We start from the raw sequence: 24,461 nt of genomic DNA, 5'->3' as shown, positions 1-24,461 counted from the left end.
TGTGAAATTTTGATCATGGCCATTTGGGTGATTTTTGTTATCATTATGATTTAAAAAGGAGCCAACCAACTATGTAATAATAAATAGACTCATATGATCATTATCTTTAAATAAAAGACAGTGTTTTGGTATGATCAAGCATATTTTCAAAATCAATGCCAAAATGTCACAATTTCTGCCAGGGTATGAAAAGTTTTGAGCACAGCGGTGTGAACAGAAAATGGATTATCAGTCTGAAAAGTATTTTTTTTCTTTTTGTTGTTACACGTTGCAGTCCATATTATAATCTAGGCTTTTGTATTATCTGTTCTTTTTAAAAAGAAAGTTGGCTGTGATGGAATATTGGGCTCTTTATCCAGGGAAGATCATTGTGGTGTATGCAATGGAAATGGAAAATCATGCCGCGTTATTAAAGGAGACTTCAATCACACAAGAGGAGCAGGTGATGGATTTAATTAGTATTGGATTTTTCATGTCTTGATTATCACAGCCAGTACATTACAGGTGGTGTCACTTTAATAAAGCAGCAAATCAAGAAAGCATGATGCGCAAAGAATAGTAACCTTGATTAGTTAGTACCAGCTAATACACTTTGCAGACAGCTGCTTGAAGTAATATACTGTATATTATTTTAAAGTACACATATTAGAAATCTTTAAAGTGAAGGAGTAGCTTAGAAGAGAATGCCAGAGAACTTGGTTCTTCCGAGGGTTAGTGCATTTTTGAAGTGTTATAATATATAATTGTTCAAGTCTTGCATACTGCCATTACTCTTTAGCTGGCCACAGAAAAGTCATTAAACAGAAAAAAAACATATTTTTACATGCACATGAACAAGGTGAATGGAGGCATTCCCTCTACTCAGACATTGTGGGACTTATGATGTCATGATAGACCGATCAGCAGCACTGAAAATTTTGTATATTGTTTGATTGACAAAAGTAAATCAACAATTGACTTCTGTCGAACAGGCATCACCACATACTGATTGGAATTTGGCCAATCCCTGAAGAACCAGAAAAAGTTTGTTGTCTGTGGCCAGCTTTAATCTGTGGTAATGTGGGAAAGATGGTGTTGGAGAATCAATACATTTGTTCAATATTTCAGAAGTCAGGAAACAATGCAGCTGCACTAACAGTTAATAAAAAAAAAGAGTATATGCTACACAGGTGCAATCTTTTATACCTTTGGATTGTAAGCTCCACGAGCAGGACCCTCATATTCCTTCTGTACTGAAATGTATTGTAATTGTACTGTCTCCCTTATATTGTAAAGCGCTGTGCAAATTGTTGGCGCTATATAAATCCTGTATAATAATAATAACATTTAGGCTCCATGCAGACTGACTTAAAAAACTCTGCTGCTACAGAAGCCTGTAGAAGCAACTCAGCGCTATCCTATGTGTCCATGCAGATTAGGACATTAGAGGCATTGTTTAAGCTCAGTGTTTTTGATTGGAGTTTTCTGGCAGAAAAACGCTAAACCCTCTTAAACGTGCCTAAACATTGTACAACAACGCTCTATATGAGTGTTTTCTTTCTCTGCCAAGGGAACTGGCATTTTTTAAAGCCCAGTGTTCATGGAGTCTAAAAGTATAACTATGTTATGCATAAAATAGTGAATAGTTAATACCCCTGTCAGGATTTTTTTTGCCATCGGCATTCCATTCAAGAGATTTCCATTCACTTCACTTTTTGAAGATTAATTCCTTATAAACTGTTGTCATATGAAGTGCCACTTTGGAAAATTTCCTGCTATCCATGTTCTGGTGACATCTCAAAGTTTTGGCTTTCCCCTCACTTTTAGTGCTGATATCATGCCCCTGAATATGAGGTTTGTAACAGAGCTTACATCATGATTGTGATAATACTATCTGACGTTAGGTGAAGTGCTTTAATTTCTTTTTTCTAAGGGGTATAGAGTCTGGTTTTTAGGCTGTTTTACATTAAATTTTAATTGTGCTAGGCCCATATAGTGATTCAGTGATGAAATATGAAATACTGTATACATTTTCCACTTTAAATGGTGGGTGAAATGTTTACATGATTTCAACAGCACTTCAGATCTTGTTCTAAACCTCAGTGTGTAAAGATCTGAAAGTATTTTATCCTTGTTGTAAGGTTTATTTTACTTTTCTATTTTTATATGTTAAATAGAAACATGCTTTTTACCTTACATGTAAACCTAGTCAACCTAAATATTTCCATTCTGTAACAAACTCTGCAAGTACAGTAGTGTGTAATATGATGATGGTAAAATATTCTTTCTCCTTTGCAGGATATGTGGAGGCCCTGGTGATACCAGCAGGTGCAAGACGAATTAAAGTAGTGGAGGAGACACCAACTCATAGTTATCTAGGTGAGAATCAAGATTAAAAAAGGATACAAAAGGTCTGTTATCTTAATCTGACTTTTTATGCCCAAATAATTCTTCATGTGGAGAAACCAAATTTCTCTGTCCCTGTTCTTCTACAGTAGCCCCTCTTTGGTCTAATGTATAGACCTCTGTTAAAAATGTACTATCAAACTACCCAAAATGGTATACTACACTAAAAAGGTTATCCAACCTCTAAATTATTGCAAATGTTATTTTGAAAATTCTTCATAGAGAAAAGATAGTGGTGAAAAAAAGAACCTGTGGGTTTAACTCAGTGGTCTCCAAACTGTGACCAGGATCCAGATGTGACCCTTTGCCTGCCTTTGCTTGGCCCTTTAGGCATTATTCTTGCCACTGACACCAACAATGGGGCATAATTCCTGCCACTGACACTGATGATGGGGCACTATGTCTCCTCTAATATCAAAGATGGTGCATTGTTTACCAACTAGGCACAATCCGGTCCCCCTAAAGTCTGAAGGACAGTAAACTGGACCTTCATTTAAAAAGTTTGGAGACCCTTGGTTTAACTAACCTCTTTTGTGCATAATTTCTTCCTGGCATGCAGCAGTGGGTAACAGACAAGGATATATCTTTTCCAGCGGGGGACTGACAACTCATGGGGCCCCTGGGCAATAGGGGATCATGGGGCCCCTGTGTCCCAAACTCAAAAAAGCCTATGAAAAAGGTACCAGGGGCATCTCATGGGGCCCCCTACTGACCCCGGGCCCTCGGGCAGTGCCCGAGTTTGCAAATGGTCAGTCCGCCCATGATCTTTTCCCTCCATACATATTACTAAATAGTGTCCCTCTTTCTTGTCCCAGAAAGTTAGAAGGTATGGTGACATCAGTGAGTCATTAAAATTAACTTTATATACTGATTCGCCTCTGGTATATGTGCCATACAGTAAGTGTGGGCAAACTAGAAAGAAACCATCAGCTGCTGCCAAATTTTGGGGTTCTGATAATTGTTCATTTTGTTTTTTCTTTGCTTGTTTATAATTTTTTTAATCCATGGTATAAGGATCACTTACAAAATAAGTAAGTCCTTAGACACTTTCCCTTCTGTGTTTAAACCTTGTTAGAGTTTCACTGTCTAAAATCAGACCACTTACAGCCAGCACAGTCCCACTTAGCTGCTAGAGGCTGCAGTGGTCACGATGTGCTGCAAACTATGTAACCATACAGATTCTGAATGTAAACTAATTTTAGTACAAAAGGCACTAAAGCACTGGACATTTTTCTGTCATCTGCCTTTATCAAAGATCTGCTTAATGTTAATATTCTTATCAGTGCAAATTACAGTTTAAGAAATGTTGTTCTTACTGTTGTATGTAAATAGGCATGCACAAGGGGTATCCATATTTCTCATGATATACAGTTTGCAGATTTCCCTGCTTGCTTCTGAATGCTCAGAACTGTCTCAAGCCCTTTTGGTTCCCTAAACAGAATTTTATAGGGGAAATTTTTATTGCACACAAGCTTTAATAAATACTATATACACTGCTCAAAAAATATTATGCAGCAGGCTAGTCCATTTTGCTGAAATTTCATTGCAGCAACCCAAAATGGTAGTTTGTATGGCCCCCAAGCGCTTGTATGCATGCCTGACAACATTGGGACATGCTCCTAATGAGAAGACGGATGGTGTCCTGGGGTATTTCCTCCCAGATCTGGACCAGGGCATCACTGAGCTCCTGGACAGTCTGAGGTGCAACCTGGTGGCATTGGATGGACCAAAACATAATCTCCCAGAGGTGTTCTATTGAATTTAGGTCAGGCAAGCATGTGGGCCATTTAATGGTATCAATTCCTTAATCCTCCCAGGAACTGCCTGCATACTCTCACCATATGAAGCCAGGTATTGTTGTGCACCAGGAGGAACCCAGGACCCACTGCACCAGCGTAGGGCCTGACAATGGGTCCAAGGATTTCATCCCGATACCTAATGGCAGTCAGGATGCCATTGTCTAGCCTGTGTGTCCCTCTATGGATATACCTCCCAAAATCATCACTGACCCACCACCAAAATGGTCATGCTGAACAATGTTACAGGCAACATAACATTCTCTACGGCTTCTCCAGACCCTTTCACATCTGTCCCATATGCTCAGGGTGAACCTGTTCTCATCTGTGAAAAGCACAGGGCGCCAGTGGTGGACCTGCCAATTCTGGTGTTCACTGGCCAATTGGACACTATGGTGCCTAAGTGAGCACAGGGCCCACTAGAGGACATCGGGCCCTCAGGCCACCCTCATGAATTCTGTTTCTGATAGTTTGGGTCAGAGATATTCACACCAGTGGCCTGCTGGAGGTCATTTTGTAGGGCTCTGACAGTGCTCATCCTGTTCCTTCTTGCACAAAGGACCAGATACCAGTCCTGCTGATGGGTTAAAGACCTTCTACTGCCCTGTCCAGCTCTCCTAGAGTAATTTTGGGGTGTTGTTAACTCATACAAACCCGCAGTGGTTCGCATTAATAGGGTGCAATTGTGATGCGGTGCGAAATTCACACAGAAACCGCTGCAAATTCCGCACCGCATCAGTGTGAATCCAGGCTCATTGTGTCACCAGTGCTTGTCACTGTTGCAACAATTACATAACTTGTTCCACTCTCTAAATTGTCTCTATTACCAAGCCAGGGTGTCCATATTCCCATGCTGTTTATTTTTTCATTTACATATCATCTAAACAAAATAAGAGTGCACCAATATTAATAATATTCACAGTTTGGGCTAGAGAGTTCAAGCCTGACATTTCAGTTGGCCATTCACCGGTAGATTTTCGAAAGAACGTTCGTATGAACAATCATAAGAAAATTCTCAGCACATTTGATGGCTTGACAAATACCATTAGAAAACAAGTCAGAATTTTATTCGCTTTCAAGTTTCAATTTTGGAACCGATATACTTTACTGAATGAAAGTCACATACACTGTTAGAAATTTGTTCCTTGGAAAAATATTTTCCATCCTGCTCTTTCATTTTTCTAGTCATTGCACTGGAAAATGAACTTCAATCTGACCCCACTAATGATTAGAAAATCGACCAAATGTTATTTGGAATAAAATTGTACTAGTGTATAGCCAGTCTAAGTTCACTATTTCCAAGAGTAGCTCTAGTAATACAGTTGATTGACTGTGTTAAGTTACAACCTAATTTAAAATTTCACTTATCTTTCAAATAACTAGAGACCCTTTGTATTTTTTTAAACAGACTCATATTATCAAGTAGAGATGTTTATTCCCATGGTCTTACAGCTGTCACCAAAAAGTGTCAACCATATAAGGCTAAAATATTTGGACACAATCACATCCAAAATATGCAATTTATATGCAAACCTGAAAAAAAAATTCACAGTGCAAATACAATGCACAATGGTACAGCATACAACTAAGTTCAAAAACTATAACTTTAAAGCAGGACTTTAGACATGTAGCAAAAAACATAGATAAAATAAAGTACTATGTGAATATGTTCACTAAAATTTTAGGTAAAAAATATAACTTATTCATGCCCCAGCCTGTAACTGGATAGTCACAAAACAGCAGTACACTGATAAGGTCATCCCTGTACTCTCTATTCCTAACAGAAGGCTTTAATGTAAGATTGACAGTATTGTGGAATCCAGTAGAGCTGTATTAACCTTCCAGTCCAAACTAGATTATAAGAGGCTGATATAAAGAAAGAATGAGGGGTTTAATTTTTTTTTTTTATGGTTGAACTGGATGGACTTTTGTCTTTTTTCAGCCAGACTAACTATGTAACTATGAGGTATCAAAGAGAAATACATCAAATTATTTTAGCGATAATATCAAATTAATAATAAATGTGCTTTTTTGCCTATAGTTTCGCTTTAAGACCTAACTGCATGTTACATGGCAACACAGTATTTGTCTTTAGCCAAAAAAGTACTTGACCTTTAGCGAACATCAGTGCATAGAATCCCGGATATTATGTATGGAAAATAAATACAGATGTTTATTAAATAGCTTTTGTGAATATAATAACCCCATTAAGGATTAGTTATGGTTGCTGTTCCTGCAACTGGCTGAGAATTGCACTTGCTCACAGGAAATCACAAGTGTTTCATATATCAAGCACTGCTCACATGTTTGGACAATACAGAGCTTTGTGTATTTACATTACCCCTGAGATAAGGTCTTCTACTGTAAACTGTTAGTTATTTGATATTAGGAATTTTATAGTCATCTAGTAACAATTAGTGTGCTGTATTTAAAGTGGGTCTTTCAGTAACTTTACAAGTCTGCATGTATAAATTCCCGACATGTCACGACATACAGCAACAGTGCTATTTTAAAAAAAATAATCTGTATTATTTATTATACAAAAAACAGTCCTGAAGCTTCTCTCAAATGACTTTGCCTAGGTTAGCATGATGTCATCAGACTGCTGCAGGCAGGAGGAAGCATTTTCTTATTGCCCTTCTCAGCAATCAGACTGCAGCATTGTAACTTTGTAGCAAGTCAAAAAGGTTATTGGCAGCAGCAGTGGGTTGATCTGTGTCAAACATTTGTGAGCACAGCCATAAACTGCACAGGCACTAGGATTTACATGAGAGTACCAACTCCAAACCAGCCATGTGGTTCAGGCATTGTCAGGATGAATACTGTGAACTGTAAATGGTATTAACTACCGGAATGTGTTTCACCTAAGTATTACTAAATATGCATGAAAAGTATATGTGATTGGATCCCTTCTCTTCTCTATCTACACCTCTTCTTTTGGTCACCTGATAACCTCCAATGGCTTCAAATACCACCTCTACGCCGATGACAACCAAATCTATCTTTCTACTCCTCACCTCACTCCTTCAGTCTCCTCTCGCATTACTAACCTACTAAGTGACATATCAGCATGGATGTCGCACTACTTCCTTAAACTAAATATCTCTAAATTCAAGGCGATAACATTCCCTCCCCTCGTGCACTCCTACATGACTTTTCCATCAAGATCAATAATACAACTATCAGTCCCTCACCTCAAGCCAAGGTACTAGTTGTAATCCTAGACTCTGACCTAATCTCTCAGCCCCAAATCCAATCACTTTTAACAGCTAGTTTGTAGACTTTACCTCTGTAACATCTCTAAAATTCTCCCCTTTTTCAACCAATAAAACCACCAAGCTACTTGTTCACTCCCTTGTTATCTCTTGCCGTGACTATTGCAACTCCCTTCTCATAGGCCTACCTCTCCATAGACTATCCCTTCTTCAGTATATCATGAATGCTGATGCCAGGTACATCTACCTTACCAACCGCTCAGTGTCTACTACCCCTCTCTTACAATCCCTGCCTTGTCATCCAATTGCCCAGCTAATTAAATTCAGAATACTAAAAACAACATACAAAGCCATCCACAACTCTGGCCTGAGCTACATCACCAATCCTGTCTCCAAGTATCACCCAAACCGTTCTCTACACTGCTCTCATGACCTCCAGATCTCAAAATCCCTTATCTTCTCCTCCCATGCTCGTCTCCAGAGCCTCTCCCATCCTCTGGAACCTCAATCTATCCATCTGTTTCCTACTCTGGCTGCCTTTAGGTGATCCCTGAAAACTAATTTCTTCAAGGAAACCTATCACGCCTCAAAATAGACATTTATCACTTCCATCAGCTCATCCTCCACAGTTATAACCTTTTGTACCACTTGCCCCACCTTATTAGATTGTAAGCTCTTTTGATTAGGGCCCTCTTAATCCTTTTGTTTTGATTGTACTGTAGCTGTGCTGTCTCCCTTTATATTGTAAAATGCTGCACAAACTGTTGGCCCTATATAAGTCCTGTATAATAATAATAATAATAATAATAATAATAATATATATGATGCCGATCCACTTTAAAATAAAAGAATTTGTAGTGGATAATGTTTCATTTGTACATTTGTGCTTATTCTGTCCCACTTGGTGTTTTTATGTATAACATATAGATGATTCATAAATGCAAATGCAAAACTGTATGGTGGATTCCTTATTTCCATTTTAACTTTTAAAAACAATCTCATCTACTTCAGTCAGTAATTTCAGTACACCATTAGAGTAAGTATGCAGATACTACTTCTGCATATTTGAGCATTCTATTGGTATTTGTAGCCTATTTAGTTATGCCCATCTTTCAACTTGATCTGCAATGTTCCCTCTTCAATTCCTAACGTTGATTCTTAAGATGTTTTTGCAGAAAACATGACTTTACAGTATTTTGCTGAGCAGGTGTATTGATACAAAGGAGTTGATTTACTGAGGGAAATTAGGATGTTCCCTTTGCAAGGGAAATGTAAGGGGATTAGCCCTGGAGTATAGTGAATGCGGTGAAGTTTCATTTTGTAAAAAATACCCATTTATGTGCAAAGAAAATAAGAAAAACAGTACTTTTGCTTTCACATGATTGGATGATAGACGTCAATAGAGGTTCACCTCAGGGCAGATACAGTAGCAGATATTCCCAGTTATGAAAAAAAAGTATATATATATATATATATACACACACTATTTTGCCAAAAGTATTGGGACACTATAACAGCTTCAGCTCTTCTGGGAAGGCTGTCTACAACATTTAGGAGTTGTCTATGCGAATGTTTGACCATTCTTCCAGAAGTGCATTTGTGAGTTCAGGCATTGATGTCTGATGAGAAGGTCTGGCTTTCAATCTCTGCTCTAATTCATTGTAAAGGTGTTCTATTGGGTTGAGGTCAGGACTCTGTGCAGGCCAGTCAAGTTCCTCCACCCCAAACTCGCTCATCCATGTCTTTATGGACTTAGCTTTGTGCATTGGTGCACAGTCATGTTGGAACAGGAAAGGGCCATCCCCAAACTGTTCCCACAAAGTTGGGAGCATGAAATTGTCCAAAATGTCTTGGTATGCTGACGTCTTAACAGTTCCCTTCACTGGAATTATAGGGCCAAACCCAAACACTGAAGAACAACCCCACACCATAATTCCCCCTCTACCAAACTTTATAGTTGGCACAATGCAGTCACGCAAGTACCGTTCTCCTGGCAAACGCCAAACCCAGACATGTCTATCAGATTGCCAGACAGAGAAGCGTGATTCGCCACTCCAGTGAACACATCTCCACTGCTCTAGAGTCATGTGGTAGTGTGCTTTACACCACTGCATCCAACACTTTGAATTGCACTTGGTGATGTAAGGCTTGAATGCAGCTGCTTTGCCATGGAAACCCATTCCATGAAGCTCTCTACACACTGTTGCTGTGCTAATCTGACGGCTGCATGAAGTTTGGAGGTCTTTTGCTATTGACTTTGCAAACAGTTGTTGACTTCTGCACACTGTGTGCTTCAGCATGTGCTGGCCCCACTATGTCATTTTACATAGCCTACCACTTCCTGGCTGAGTTGCTGTTGTTCCCAGTTGCTTCCACTTTGGTATAATACCACTAACAGTTGACCATGGAATATTTAGTAGCAAGGAAATTTCACGAATGGACTTATTGCACAGGTGGTAACCTATCACAGTACCACGCTTGAATTCACTGAGCAGCTGAGAGCGACCCATTCTTTCACAAATGTTTGTAGAAGCAGTCTGCATGCCTAGGTGCTTGATTTTATACACCTGTGTCCATGGAGGTGATTGGAACACTTGATCTGTTATCTTGATCATTTGTACTTTTACTCCTTTTGGCATTATACATGAACCGTTTGCTATTTGATCATCACCTCCTTCTGTGTTCCAAGTACCTTTATATATTTGAGTAAGTAATAAACATATTAAACAAGGAAAAACCATTCAGATCTTGGTGGGTAGAGGTGAGAGGTCATTAAAGAGGCTGTTAGAAAATTTTAAAGTGAGGTTGTCATAACAGAAATACTGAAGTACCTGCACTTCTGTTGCCAAACACTGTTCAATTTGCATGGGAATTTTCTCCTAAGATTAGTGACTGTGCTGACATTTCACTTTGCAAAGAATACTGAATCACATACCAGAAAAAGACAGTGTTTTTGCTTGCACATGTTTGAATGATGGAAGTAAACAGAGCTTCACCTCATTCACTAAGCTCTAGGAAATTTCCCTTGCAAAGTGCAATTTCCCTTGGAGAGTGAGCAGTACAGTTAGTCAATCCAAATGACTCAAAAAAGTGTGCAAGTATTTACCAAACTTTCTGCTCTCTCAGACAGGACTTGTGTGATCCCCAGGCTCTTTGGCTACAGGTTCCAGGTGAGATTAAATTGCCAGTTGAGAGAGGAATAAACATTGCACTGGACCACAGGATAGAGAGAGGATAGTCGTTCCTGGTACTTAGCTACAGGATTGCTGAATACAGTCGTGGCATGGTCCACAGACAAGATCAACAGGTATTAGCCTGTCAGAGTGGCCTGAAGGGAGGGTGGTAAGGTATAACATCCACATTTCTTTGGTCCTTAATGTCCTCAGTTTGATGCAGCTGTGTTGGACCTCAGAGGCAAGTGAAAGGCCAATGTTTGTGCAAACTTTCTAGGGCTGAGTCTCCAGAGGGCAGGTGGAGGTTTTCCAGGGTATTTTGTAGCTCTTCAGGGGTACAGCAAGTATATAATGTGACCCCTGGAGGGAGAATTGGAGAGCAAATGGGAAACCCCACTTGTATCTGGGGTTTCATGGCCTTGCTTTTGGTTATAGTCAGGGGTGCCAAGTCTTTGGACAGCCAGTAGGTGTATCTTTTGAAAGTAAGTGAGTCTTTTCCGCAGGCAGTGAACAGTAGTTTTATCTTTCATTCTGTAGTTGTGTGGCCTAGCTATTTTATCCCTGAGGGAGGGGCATCTGGCTGATGGAGTGAGAGAGCTCGGTATACATGTTACATCTCGAGCCTTTCAATAGAAAAAGAAGGTGCCAGTTCCTAGAAAAGAGCTTTAACTGTGGATTAAAGGTCTAGCACAGTCTTCGGGACACTGCAGATTCGCAAATTGGATCTGTTCCCAAAATCTTTAAGATGGGTCTGAAACAGGGACGGACTGACCATTTGGAAACTCGGGCACTGCCCGAGGGCCCGGGGTCAGTAGGGGGCCCCATGAGATGCCCCTGGTACCTTTTTCATAGGCTTTTTTGAGTTTGGACAAGGACACAGGGGCCCCATGATCCCCTATTGCCCGGGTGCCCCATGAGTTGTCAGTCCGCCCCTGGTCTGAAAAGCAAGATTTTCCCACTGAGGGCCTCAAGTTCATTATCATGCCCCTGTACAGCTGTCTGTAGACTGTCTGCTTAGCTCTCAAAGTCAGCTGTGTATTGGCCTAAATCACGTATTTTGCGGAAAAGACCCTCCATGGTTTGAGATGGTTTTGAGTGTGTTATTCTCTGAGACTGTTTCAATAGGTCGGATTGTGAGATCCCCTCTTTTAACATGGATTGAGAATCATTTAAATCTATGTCTCTATGAGTCGCTCTGTGACAGGTTGGATTATTGCAGTAAGGCTGCAGGAGGCTGATGTGTGGCCCGCACAAAGAGCCATCTATGAGGAAGCCCAGGACAGAACTTCTTTAATAAATGTGTCCCTGTTTCACTGTGAGTGCCAGAGAGAACCATCTCCATGAGTGGCAGATATGTGTGGGAGGCAGCTGATCTTGGTTGCAAGCAGGGTATAGTCCGGGTGTGTACTGTAGCCTTATCAGTTTTCTGGGAGGTGGTGGAGCCTTAGGCATGCGGAGAGCTGCACGCATGCGTCCGACATCTGAATGGTTTTTCACTGCACATTCAGTGGGCCTCTTATACTTGAATGTAACTACAAATATTTTTTGTAGGCAGTGCCAGCTGTGACAACACTGTCATTGTATTTAATGTAAAGTATGTTGAATTCCCCAAGAGGTAGTAGGATTGCAGTCAGCATAGTCTATAACCACAATACAAATTTCTATAAACTGTTCTTTTAAAAGAGTTCAAATTAACCCTGAGGAAGTCGCATGCTATTGTGACGCAACACGTAGGCCTGCACGTAGTGACACACTGCCGGCGTAGACACCATCTTGGCACACCTATTCCTATACCCATGCAGAGTAAACCCAAAAAGCATGCGGTTTGAAGCTGTCAGATACTGGAGATTTATGTGAGTGCACATTTATTATATTTGGTTCGATCTTCTTGTGAATGAACATATTACACTATGGGAGGTTGTGTTTATGTTTGAGATACTGGTACATACCCCCACCCTATCTGGAGAGGAGCCACTATCTAAGTGCTGACCCCTTGAGAGGGAGATCTGTGTGCGGTGAGAGCAGACCAGTGGAGAGGCTGCATGCTAGAAGGATCTGAGGGTGTGATCCCACAATACGCTCTGACCCGTACGGGTCAAAGTTTTGAGGTGAGAGGCTAATCTAGCCGTCGGTTGGATTTTCTTTACCAGCAGTTACCCACAGTCACTTACATCAGCATGAATGTCGTATTGGAATAAGTGGTATTATCCACTGTATTGGACTTTAGAGCACATATCAGACTTTTCAGTTTGATCCAATTAGTGTGTTGTTTGCACATTATTTGCACAATTTTTGTCACTTTATTTTCTGTTTGATGGATGTATATATTTATTGCACTTATTCAGATTTATACTTATTGCTCCTTATTAATGGTATATATATCCTCTGTTATATATTGTGGCACTTGTAGACATTTGGTGCTTGTTTAATATTATATTTATATGCACTAGTTTTTTGCATGTTTATACATATTATATTGAGTTTGCAGTGGTAGTGATTTATCACTGGTTTTACTGGACTAATATTCACCTTCACGTTTTGGTCCAGTTGTAGAACACTATTATTTGTGGTAGTGTATCTACGTGTCACATCACATGGTGGTATATTGTTTCACAGGCATTTCACTTTTTTGTGGCACTTTTTGTGAATATTTTGTTTCACCATTGTGATTTATTTTACACAGTCTGTCATTTGTTTTTATCCACATGAGTGTATGCATATATTATTTTTTGTATTTTGTATTTATATATTATATGTGAGTAGCGCTACATTTTTTATAGTTATTTCAAATTAGGAGTCACTGTGGATGCTTTTACAGTCTTGGATGTTCTGTTGGACATACATTTATACCATTAAGACCGCTACACAAAACAGATAAAGCAAAAAAAAAAATGTGTACCTAAGGACTTTCTTCTACACTGCAGACCTTAAAGTTTAAGTTGCCTCAACAACCTCCCTGACAGGGCTCTTCCCATCTACAGGTCCATTGGCAGTCATGTGGGCTGCTATAGCTATTTTTATGCCACCACTCTCATATGGTATTGACATGTTGTCTGTCTATCCCAGGGGTCTGCAACCTTTAAGACATAAAGAGCCACTTGGACCCGTTTCCGAAGGGAAAAAAAAGACTGGGAGCCGCAAAACCATTGCAACATTTATAACAAATCCGACACTGCATATATTGCAAAAAGCACTCTGGTCATGAAGGGGGTTTAAGGGCCCAGTAAGCAAAGGGTTAATCAGGGCCACAGTGTATCTTCATAATCACAATCATAGCCTTAGGTCAGTGGTGGGCAACCTTTTTTTCAACTGAGCCAAATCTCGCCAAAACCACGATTGAAATTTATTTTGACAGCCACATTTTTAAAACTGAAAATACATCCCCCATATAGTAATACATCCCCCATAGTAATTCATCCCCCATATAGTAATTCATCCCCCATAGTAATTCATCCCCCATATAGTAATTCATCCCCCATAGTAATTCATCCCCCACATAGTAATTCATCCCCCATAGTAATTCATCCCCCATATAGTAATTCATCCCCCATATAGTAATTCTTCCCCCATAGTAATTCATCCCCCATAGTAATTCATCCCCCATATAGTAATTCATCCCCCATATAGTAATTCTTCCCCCATAGTAATTCATCCCCCATATAGTAATTCATCCCCCATAGTAATTCATCCCCCATATAGTAATTCATCCCCCATATAGTAATTCATCCCCCATAGTAATTCATCCCCCACATAGTAATTCATCCCCCATAGTAATTCATCCCCCATAGTAATTCATCCCCCATATAGTAATTCATCCCCCATATAGTAATTCTTCCCCCATAGTAATTCATCCCCCATATAGTAATTCTTCCCCCATAGTAATTCATCCCCCATATAGTAATTCTTCCCCCATAGTAATTCATCCCCCACATAGTAATTCATTCCCCATAGTAATTCTTCCCCCATAGTAATTCATCCCCCATATAGTAATTCATTCCCCATAGTAATTCATCCCCCACATAGTAATTCATCCCCCACATAGTAATTCATTCCCCACATAGTAATTCATCCCCCACATAGTAATTCATCCCCCACATAGTAATTCATCCCCCACACAGTAATTCATCCCCCACACAGTAATTCATCCCCCATATTGTCTCAATTCACTTACCTTTGCTCCGCGCGTTCCTCTCGCTGTGTTCCCGCGCCGTTCTGGTCTTCAGGGCGGACTGAGAGAGGAGTTCGTCACTCTGCCCCGCCTACATCCTGGCTGCCCCACCTACATCCTGACAGCCAATGTTCCACGCTCCGCGGGCCGGATTTTTGAGGAGGGAGGGGAGCGGGCGCCCGGCACACAGAAGAGCCGCATGTGGCTCGCGATCTGCGGCTTGCCGACCACCTGGTGGGCAGTGTGCTCCGGAGCCGCAGCAAAGATGAAAAAGAGCCGCATGCGGCTCTGGAGCCGCGGGTTGCCGACACCCGGTCTATCCCTTACACAGTCCACAATCTATGACTGTCAATAGAGAGGTTTAAGGACACATTTAGTAACAAACATTCTGTTAGTGGGAGATGCAGGCAGCACGTGTGCCTAATACAGCTAAATTACAATATGGAAACTCTTTTCACACATACAGAATGCAGTCGGAAGGAGCACTGGAGATGGAAATGTTGACCTCAGCACATTTATATTACTGGATTACACTACCACTATCCTCAGATTAAAATTAAAGTGACATTTTTTAAAATATGATATTATTGGAAAGCCACTGTACAGTCATGTCTATACATTGATTTTGCATGCATACACTATGCACTGTATTTCATTTCTTGGTGGTTACCTGGCTGATTATAACCATGAGTATAATTTTGTACAGCTTTGAGGGATACTGGCAAACAGTCTATTAATGATGATTGGAAGATTGAAGAACCTGGAACCTTTCACATGGCTGGTACAACTGTTAACTACATAAGACGAGGACTCTGGGAGAAGATTTCAGCAAAAGGTCCTACAACATCTCCTCTTCATCTTCTGGTGAGCAAAATTAATTATGTGATCAAAAAAACAGCAACTTGACTCCGCACTGGAAATTAGCTGCCTGTTCAGACTGGCTTGTGCTTATTCAGAAGTTTGGCAATGGACAGACTATATGAGTGTTTGCTAAGCTGAACCTTCAGCTACAGTAGGAAGTAAAACCTTTAGCAGCTGTATTATTACCTCTGCTAAACATAATAGCTTCCTGCTCAGGTCTCCTGGTTGTTAGGGAGGCAGTGGCTGCTGGCATCCTAACAATTAGTGTCTCATCCCTGCCCGGCCCATTCAGCTGTCAGCTGGGGGGTGAATGTATACAAAGGGACCCCACCTATAAATATATTTTTTGTACTTCTGGATGAATTTATTCTGATTTCAAAGGTTTAGCACAATGATCTTGACAACCAGTGATTCATCCCCACCAAGTGTGTTCAGTTGTCAGCCAGGGATTCCCAGTCGACAAGGGAATGTAAAAAAGGGATTGGAATTGATTAAAAAATAGTGTGAGGTCAACTGCAAAATTTATAACAGACCCATCAGGCATGGTACAGTTTTTGTGGGGACCACACAAAAAAACAGCATGAGGGATCTGGTAAAAAAAATGTACGGGGACCACAAAAGCCATATTGCTACTACTGCTAAATATGTTAGGGTTTCTGATTGTTAGGTAGCCAGTGGCCTTTGGCATCCTAAAAACCAGTGTGTCATCCCTGCCCAGCCCATTCAATTGTCAGCTGGGGGAAAGTGTAAACGAAGGGGCCCTACCTATAACTTTTTTTTTTTTACTTCTGCTTTCGATGGTTTAGTACATTTTGGAAACCTTTAATTGATGCTGAAAAAACAATTAAGGCTCAATTCTAATCATTAATACAACATTAAATTATTTTTTTTAAATACAAGCAGTTATAAGTACCTGAATGTGACCTACTGTAGTGTCAGCCTCAGAAGGAGCTAATCAGTTCATGTGCTGACATGGAACCTGCAGATAGAAGGAGAGGGCAAAATGAAAGCGAGATGAGCTAATCATTGTGTTTCTTCTTCTTTCACTGTCCAGTCACAGGCTGGGGCAGATCATGGACACTCTGGGCTTATTTTTATCTTATTTTTTAATGAGCTATTAGTTCATATATTGGTATTTTTGGCTGGAGATCTCCTTTAATGAAGTTGTGACTTTTCACTGAATATGGAAATTTCATTGGAATACAGCAAAAATATATTTGTATGAATTTCTAATGAAAACATATTTCATCTTTAGCAAAGCAAATAAAGAATAACACCTGCAATGAATTGAATTCAGATGTGCATCCTTTCTCATGTACAAAAGATTCTTCTCTAGACAGAGAAGCTTAGACTGATTTGCGTCCAGGAAAGGAGACGGAACCAAAAATGAAAAACATTTCATATGTGTTGCTTGTTGTAGAAACAGCCTGTGTTTTCCAAGTTTCACTTAGACTACAAAAATATGTAGCACATATGGAAAAATACTGTTGACAGACAATAATAAGAGTACATTTCCAAATATTCTGTGTTTGAGTACTGATTTTTTTTTTTAGATTCCTCTCTTTAATATTCACCTGTTCACTTGCAACTATTTACAAAGATGTTTTAAAGTTTCACTGTTTTCCTAGAAATGACAGAGGTTTTTATATGCCAAATTACACTTTGAGTTAATAAAAATATCCACTTCCCAATAAAAAATGCTCAGATACACACAGTAGTCTGAAAGTCTTTCCTGAAGGAGGAAAAAACTGACGTGCAATTGCCAGCATATTTTCCAGTCATCAAGACACTGGAGTTTGTAGCGAATGCCAATGTTCCACTTCCTTGCCTGATCTACGTTCTCACTTTCTTGTTTCTGTGTATTTTGCAGGTGCTGCTATTTCATGACCAGAATTACGGTCTCCATTATGAATATACAATACCACTGGATCCGGTTCCGGAGAACCGCAGCACAAAAGGGAATGAGCCTTTATACATGTGGACACACTCAGGGTGGGAGGACTGTGATGCTGTGTGTGGAGGAGGTAAATAATATCAAACATTTATGGAGAGAGGAGAATTTATCAAGGACACTAATAAAAATCAAGTGTCCATCTAGTGCAAATCTAGTTGCCTTTCATTTAGCAAAGACTTTGCAACATGTTCTGTATACATTTGTGACCCCAGCAAATGTATACATGCAAATTGAAAAGCCTCAATATATATAAATTTTCGCACTCTGGAAAAAACACACACATTTGTATTAGATGCCTGCACCCAGATTACTAACCCACAAAGGTTGTAATCGATAATGAAATCAGATCAATCCTAAATAAACAATTCTTAACAGGATCATATTATGTGTACTATTACTCCATAAAGTGAAAATTGCTCCATAAAAAACAATAGTCAATACTTCCCCAATCTAAAGTGCTTATCTGCTCAATATATATGTCCATATGTGCATGATATAACAGTGCTCTATGTAAAGGTGCAATCCTATGCAGAGAATGCCGATCCCCTGTAGATCAGAAAACTCCAATCAAAGTACTCAGAAAGCAATAATCGTACAGAAACAATTGAACATGTAAAAAAGTTATAATATAACACATAAAAAGCTCATTAAACTGCAAAAAAATGTCCGGTAAAAAAAATAGAAATTTCCAATATCACAATTATCCACTTGTAGCTTGTGTGCAAAAAAAATTACATACACTATATTTCCAAAAGTATTGGGACGCCTGCCTTTACACGCGCATGATCCTTTATGGCATCCCAGTCTTAGTCTGTAGGGTTCAATATTGAGTTGGCCCACACTTTGCAGCTATAGCAGCTTCTGCTCTAATTCATCTCAAAGGTGTTCTATCTGGTTGAGGTCAGGACTCTGTGCAGGCCAGTCAAGTTCCTCCACCCCAAACTCGCTCATCCATGTCTTTATGGACCTTGCTTTGTGCACTGGTGCACAGTCATGTTGGAACAGGAAGCGGCCATCCCCAAACTATTCCCACAAAGTTGGGAGCATGAAATTGTCCAAAATGTCTTGGTATGCTTATGCCTTAAGAGTTCCCTTCACTGGAACTAAGGGGCCAAACCCAAACACTGAAAAACAACCCCACACCATAATCCTCCCTCCACCAAACTTTACACTTGGCACAATGCAGTCAAGCAAGTACTGTTCTCCTGGCAACTGCCAAACCCAGACACATCCTTCAGATTGCCAGACAGAGAAGTGTGATTCGTCACCCCAGAAAACACGTCTCCACTCCTCTAGAGTCCAGTGGCGGCATGCTTTACAAGACTGCATCCAATGCTTAGCATTGCACTGGGTGATGTAAAGCTTGCATGCAGCTGCTCGGCTATGGAAACCAATTCCATGAAGCTCTCTATGCACTTTTGTTGTGCTAATCTGAAGACCACACAAAGTTTGGAGGTCATTATCTATTGACGTTGGAGACAGTTGGTGACTTCTTTGCACTGTGCACGTCAGCATGCACTGACCCCGCTCTGTCATTTTATGTGTCCTACCACTTCGTGGCTGAGTTGCTGTTGTTCCCAGTTGCTTCCACTTTGTTATATTACCACTAACAGTTGCCTGTGGAATATTTAGCAGCAAGGACATGTCACGGATGGACTTATTGCACAGGTGGCAACCTATCATGGTACCACGCTTGAATTCACTGAGCTCCTGAGAGCAACCCATTCTTTCACAAATGTTTGTAAAAGCAGTCTGCATGCCTAGGTGCTTGATTTTATACACCTGTGACCATGGAGGTGATTGGAACACGTGAATCCAATGATTTGGAAGGCTGACCCAATACTTTTGGCAATATAGTATATAAAGTATTCTTCAGTGCTCAGTGCTGAATCCACTCTGTGCTCCCTTCCTATTGTACCGTGATCACCAAGACTTTTTGACCCCTAATCATAGAAAGTCTATGGCGCTTTAAACATTGGTACTCTCGGCTCCATTTTGTCCCAACGGTCCATTTTGCTGGTATTCTTCTCATTATTACTCTCCGAGGATGCATTCATGTGTGGGAGATACAACCCAGAGGCAGCCTCAAATAGGATAGGAAATAGCAGTGCTCTTTTAGTTTGTATAGGTGCAAGCATTCATTTTGTAAGTGGATTTTAGTTGGTTTTAAGTATTATGCTATTGGTTCAGAAGTCAGATTCTGTGAAATATGTGACACAACACTTGACTTGTGCAGAACGGAAACATTTGTTTAATTTCAATTTGTTATTTAAATAATTTAGTTAATTTTGTTTAATTCATTTTTGGAATTCATTTGATTTCATTTTCAAATTTGATTTGAGTTCAGTTCGACCAAATTCGGAAAATTCAAATCAACATTTGAATTCGAATTGGCATTTGAATCCAAATTTATTCTGTTAAAAATCTGAATTTCAGAAGACAGTTATTTTCTATTTGGTTCTATTCTGTTCTATTTTATTGTTTTTTTTCTATTCTTTTCTCTTATATAATTATATTCTTTCTATTCTATTCTATAGTTTATTTTTCTATTCTGTTCTTTTCTAATCTAGTCTACACTAATTCAGATTTAGTTTATTTAAAATTCAAATTTCAGAAGACAATTATATTATTTCTATTTTATTCTATTCTATTGTTTTTCTATTCTATTTTAATCTCTTCTATTCAAAATTTGAATTTTAGAAGTTTAGTAATTTCTATTTTATTCTTTTCCATTGTTTTTTCTATTCAATTCTATTCTATTCTTTTCTATTTTATTATTTTCTAATCTATTCTAATCTATTTTATTAGAATTCTAATTTAATCTATTCAAAATTTGAATTTTGGAAGACAGTTATATTTTTTCTATTTTATTAAATTCTGTTGTTTTTTTTCTATTCTATTCTAATCTATTGTATGCAAATGTATTCTATTCCAAAACTGAATTTCATAAGACAGTTATATTCTTTCTATTTTATTCTATTCTATTTTTTTTTCTATTCTATTTTATTCTATTCTTTTCTATTGTATTTTTTTCTAATCTGTTCTATTATTTTATACTATATTGTATTTTATTCTATTGTTTTTCTACTCTATTCTTTTCTTTTCTATTATTTGTTAATCTATTCTATTTTTTTGTTCTATTCTATTCTTTTCATATTCAAATTTGAGTCGAATTCGAATTTCAACCATATTGCATCTGAATTTTATTTTGTTATTTCGGATTCATTACTATTGTAATTCAGCAATTCAGATATATCCAAATTTCTGAATAATTAAAAATTCATCCAAATTTCAATTAGGAAAGAGACGAACCTCTCATGTCTACACAGCAGTGCCTACTCATAGAGTATAGAGAATGTGTCACAGAATTAAAAGAAATGTGTGGGGATCTTCACGGAGTAAGGTTACATATTTCAAAACTGGTCAAATTATTAGGCTAGACATAATTGAAATACAAAGTGGAAGTGAATATATAATTTTTATTTTTTGATCATAGACATGTTTTAATCTGCCTGCATGCCATCACTTGCTGTGTGAAACACCCAGTTATTTAGCAATGGAATAAATATCTGTCCTTGGCAACATGATGCTTACACAGAAATAATGATGAGAAGTCTTTTTTCACCCTATACATAACTCAATGAACAGCATTCTAAGTTAAACTGGGCAGTCCCACATACACCTGTATTTCCTTCACCTAAAATAACTTAAACACAGTGGGGGGGATTTACTAAAACTGGAACACTCAGAATCTGGTGCAACTGTGCATGGTAGCCAACCAGCTTTTAATTTCAGCTTTTTCAATTAAGCTTTGACAATAAAAGCTGGAAGCTGATTGGTTTCTATGCAGAGCTGCACCAGATTTTACATACTCCAGTTTTAGTAAATCTCCCCCCAGTGTTTCCTGAGTCATTTTAGGTGCAACATTAATGTAATTGCTTTGTACCTTTAATGGTTAGCTCAGAAATGTAGCCTGCCATTTATCCTGTGCAGCTGGCTACCCAATGTCCCTAGCGACTAGTTATCATGTTTTCTGAATGGTCCTGGATCCAAGGTTCTTTATGGGCCCATTAACACCAGGGCACCATTGCATCTTCCCAGCGCATCTGCATTGCAGCTCACTACAACAGATTACTATGCTTTGCAGTGTACTACGCTGCCACATGTTTTGCATACATGACTTCCATTGTGGTGTATTTGGCAGCCAATTTAAATAAACAGTTTGCCTAAATGCCACACACGTTAACCACTTTTCTGCCACCCCATAGTAGAAGTACTGCTACAGGGCGGCAGGGCTGCGCAAATAATGGATGTATTCGTGATTTGCATTTCTGGGTAGGGGGGCACGCATACCACCCTACCCGCACCACTACTGGCAGCTAGGGATGTCAACCGGGTCCCGGCCAACAATTCCTGGCTGGTACTCGGCATTCATTGGGTAAAGCTGACAGGAGAGAGACCTGTGTGTAAAACAACACAGGTCTCTCACCTGTCAGCAAGGACATGCTGCTTTGTTTTTCTTTGCACAGCAGAGAAATACAAAGCAGCATGTCTTCATAGTAAAACAAACACAGCACATGATGCAAAACACACACAGCAGCACACATTAAACCCTTTGATCACCCCAGATGTTAACCCCTTCCTGCCCAGTGCCATTAGTACAGTGTCAGTGCTTTTTATTAGCACTGATTACTGTATTATTGTCACTGGGGATGTCAGTGGCAGTCAGTTCCCACCCAGTGCCAGAATGACCAATGCAGTCCCGCATTTCTGCTATAAGTTGCTGATTGTCACCATTACTAGTATAAAAAAAATAAAATTAAAAATTCAAACATATATACTGCCATTTGTAGATGCTATAACTGTCACGTAAACCAATTAATTTACAGGTATTGGATTTTTTTTAGTAGAATATATTTTGGCCTGAATTTATGAAGAAATTAGATTTTTAAAATTTTTTCATTGAATATGTTTTATATCAAAAAGTAAAAAATTAATTTTTTTCAAAATTGTCGGCCTTTTTTTGTTTAAACCACAGAGGTGATCAAATACTACCAAAACAAAGCTCTATTTTGGGGGAAAAAATTACATAAATTTAATTTATGTATAGCATTGCATGACTGCGCAATTGTCAGTTAAAGTACTACAGCGCCGTATCGCAAAAATGGCCTGGTCATGAAGGGGGGTAAATCCTCTGGAGGGCAAGTGGTTAAAGCAAAGCAGTTACATGCACCAAAGGCTGCATTGGTGTAAATGGGGCCAAAATGCAAACCAGGTGTGCTATGTTCCATATACTGTACCACTCTTTGTAGTTCTTAGAGAAGCACGGTGCACTGCACTGAATGATGTGACAAAAGGCTGCAGCCGCTTGCAGAAACTAAAGATTGATGAGTCTGGTTGCATTATAAAATTCTCAGAATAATAGCATTTTGTGTGGTTTTCCTGATAGATTTATGGGTCTATCAATCAATGCCCCATCAATGAAGACGATTTGAAAATGTGAATCACCGCATTGATGTAATAGTGTAGTCTAACATTCAGGGGACAGGTGTTGGTCTTGTTATTTACTTATATTTTCTTCCGGTCAAGGCAGAAATATCAGCCCAAAGTCATGCTACAAGGCCCACACAGAGGCTAACCTGTCTCTTGCCTAAACTAAGAGCAGATGGTTCACTCTCTCTGATGAAATGCTGCAGGAGGGTAAAAGTGTCAGTTAAAGCCTTTAGTTTCAGTTGATGTAGCCAAGCTTGCACATTTTTAGGTTTGTTTTATATCCGCACTGTACTTAGGCAACAGGACAACAATGCAGACTGACACTTACCCTGGCACTTCTTCTCTGACACCAAAATAATTCTGAAGAAATCGCTGAAAGGTTAGGATGTATTATTATAACACTTGAAGATTATTAGAGATGACAGATCATTGGAGGAAAGCTATGTCTTTACAACTTAAGATCTCAGTAATCTGCTGCACTTAAGTTGTAAATTTACTACAGGTTCCCCCAGGTACAATTTCTAGCTTTGCAAGGTTTCCTAGAACAGAAAATATTTACTGTCCGGTGATTTATTCATGTAATATCCCTCTTCAAACTAGTGGGAACCTTTTTTAATTCCCTAATTACATACCTTAGATCTAGCTGTCTTCTGTCTGGTCTGGAATCTCTCTGTTTCCTGACCTGCTGTGGTCCATGAATGCAAAAATGGCATGTTCAGAAAATATGCTATACACATATGCATAGGTGAATGCCAAAGCATTTGCAACTCCCTGGCTGTGGGAAAGCAATAGGGATTTTATGCCTGAGGACCTTGCCGCTTCTAGATGTCCATGTGCATGAGGCCTAATAAACTATGGACAATTATTTTATATAGGTCATTGTTTATAATACTGTTTTTCATGTGTTTTGTATACTAGGGGAAAGAAAAACAACTGTGTCTTGCACTAAAATTATGAACAAAAATATAACTATCGTGGATAACTCCTACTGTAAAGACTTGATGAAGCCAGAACCACAAATTAGAAAGTGCAATGAACAGCCTTGTCAAACAAGGTAAATATAATACACTTATTTTACAGTTTAATCATCTTGATTCCTTGAAATTTGTTGAACTAAAACTTCTAGTATAGGCTGGAAATAAATCCATCAACTTCCACAATCAGGATTATTGATAGTGAACAGTAAAATGAAATCTACATTTCTTTACCTCTAGTTGTTCTTTTATATGGTTAAACACAAATCCTATAGTGTGATTTCCTGGAAGCTGTGGGTTCAGCGTTGGTTCCCAAAGTTGACTTTACTTTCAAAGAACATTAAAATAAAATTAACAATGAAAAAAATCATAGTTGTGTTTTTTTAAATTAGGATCTATCCAAAGTAAAAATGGTTACAGGACCTCTTTAGTTCTAAAGTGA

General features: G+C 39.0%; 1 protein-coding gene across 1 annotated transcript in view; it reads left to right on the top strand.

Annotated features, from left to right (window-relative positions):
* ADAMTS19 (ADAM metallopeptidase with thrombospondin type 1 motif 19) overlaps positions 1–24,461 on the top strand; it is a 275,226-nt gene that overhangs the window by 215,119 nt on the left and 35,646 nt on the right. Inside the window, exons 15-19 of the mRNA XM_089677700.1 lie at positions 322–442; positions 2,278–2,358; positions 15,444–15,601; positions 17,469–17,622; positions 23,964–24,099. Of these exons, the coding sequence (XP_089533826.1) occupies positions 322–442; positions 2,278–2,358; positions 15,444–15,601; positions 17,469–17,622; positions 23,964–24,099 (650 nt within the window). The remainder of the gene's footprint in view (positions 1–321; positions 443–2,277; positions 2,359–15,443; positions 15,602–17,468; positions 17,623–23,963; positions 24,100–24,461) is intronic.

This window comes from Staurois parvus, unplaced genomic scaffold (assembly GCF_062004578.1).
Source record: "Staurois parvus isolate SC_StPar_1 unplaced genomic scaffold, SC_StPar_1.0 ptg000014l, whole genome shotgun sequence".
In the NCBI taxonomy this organism is placed as follows: domain Eukaryota; kingdom Metazoa; phylum Chordata; class Amphibia; order Anura; family Ranidae; genus Staurois; species Staurois parvus.
Note: the sequence above shows the minus strand (reverse complement) of the source record. Positions and strands in the feature narration are given on the sequence as shown.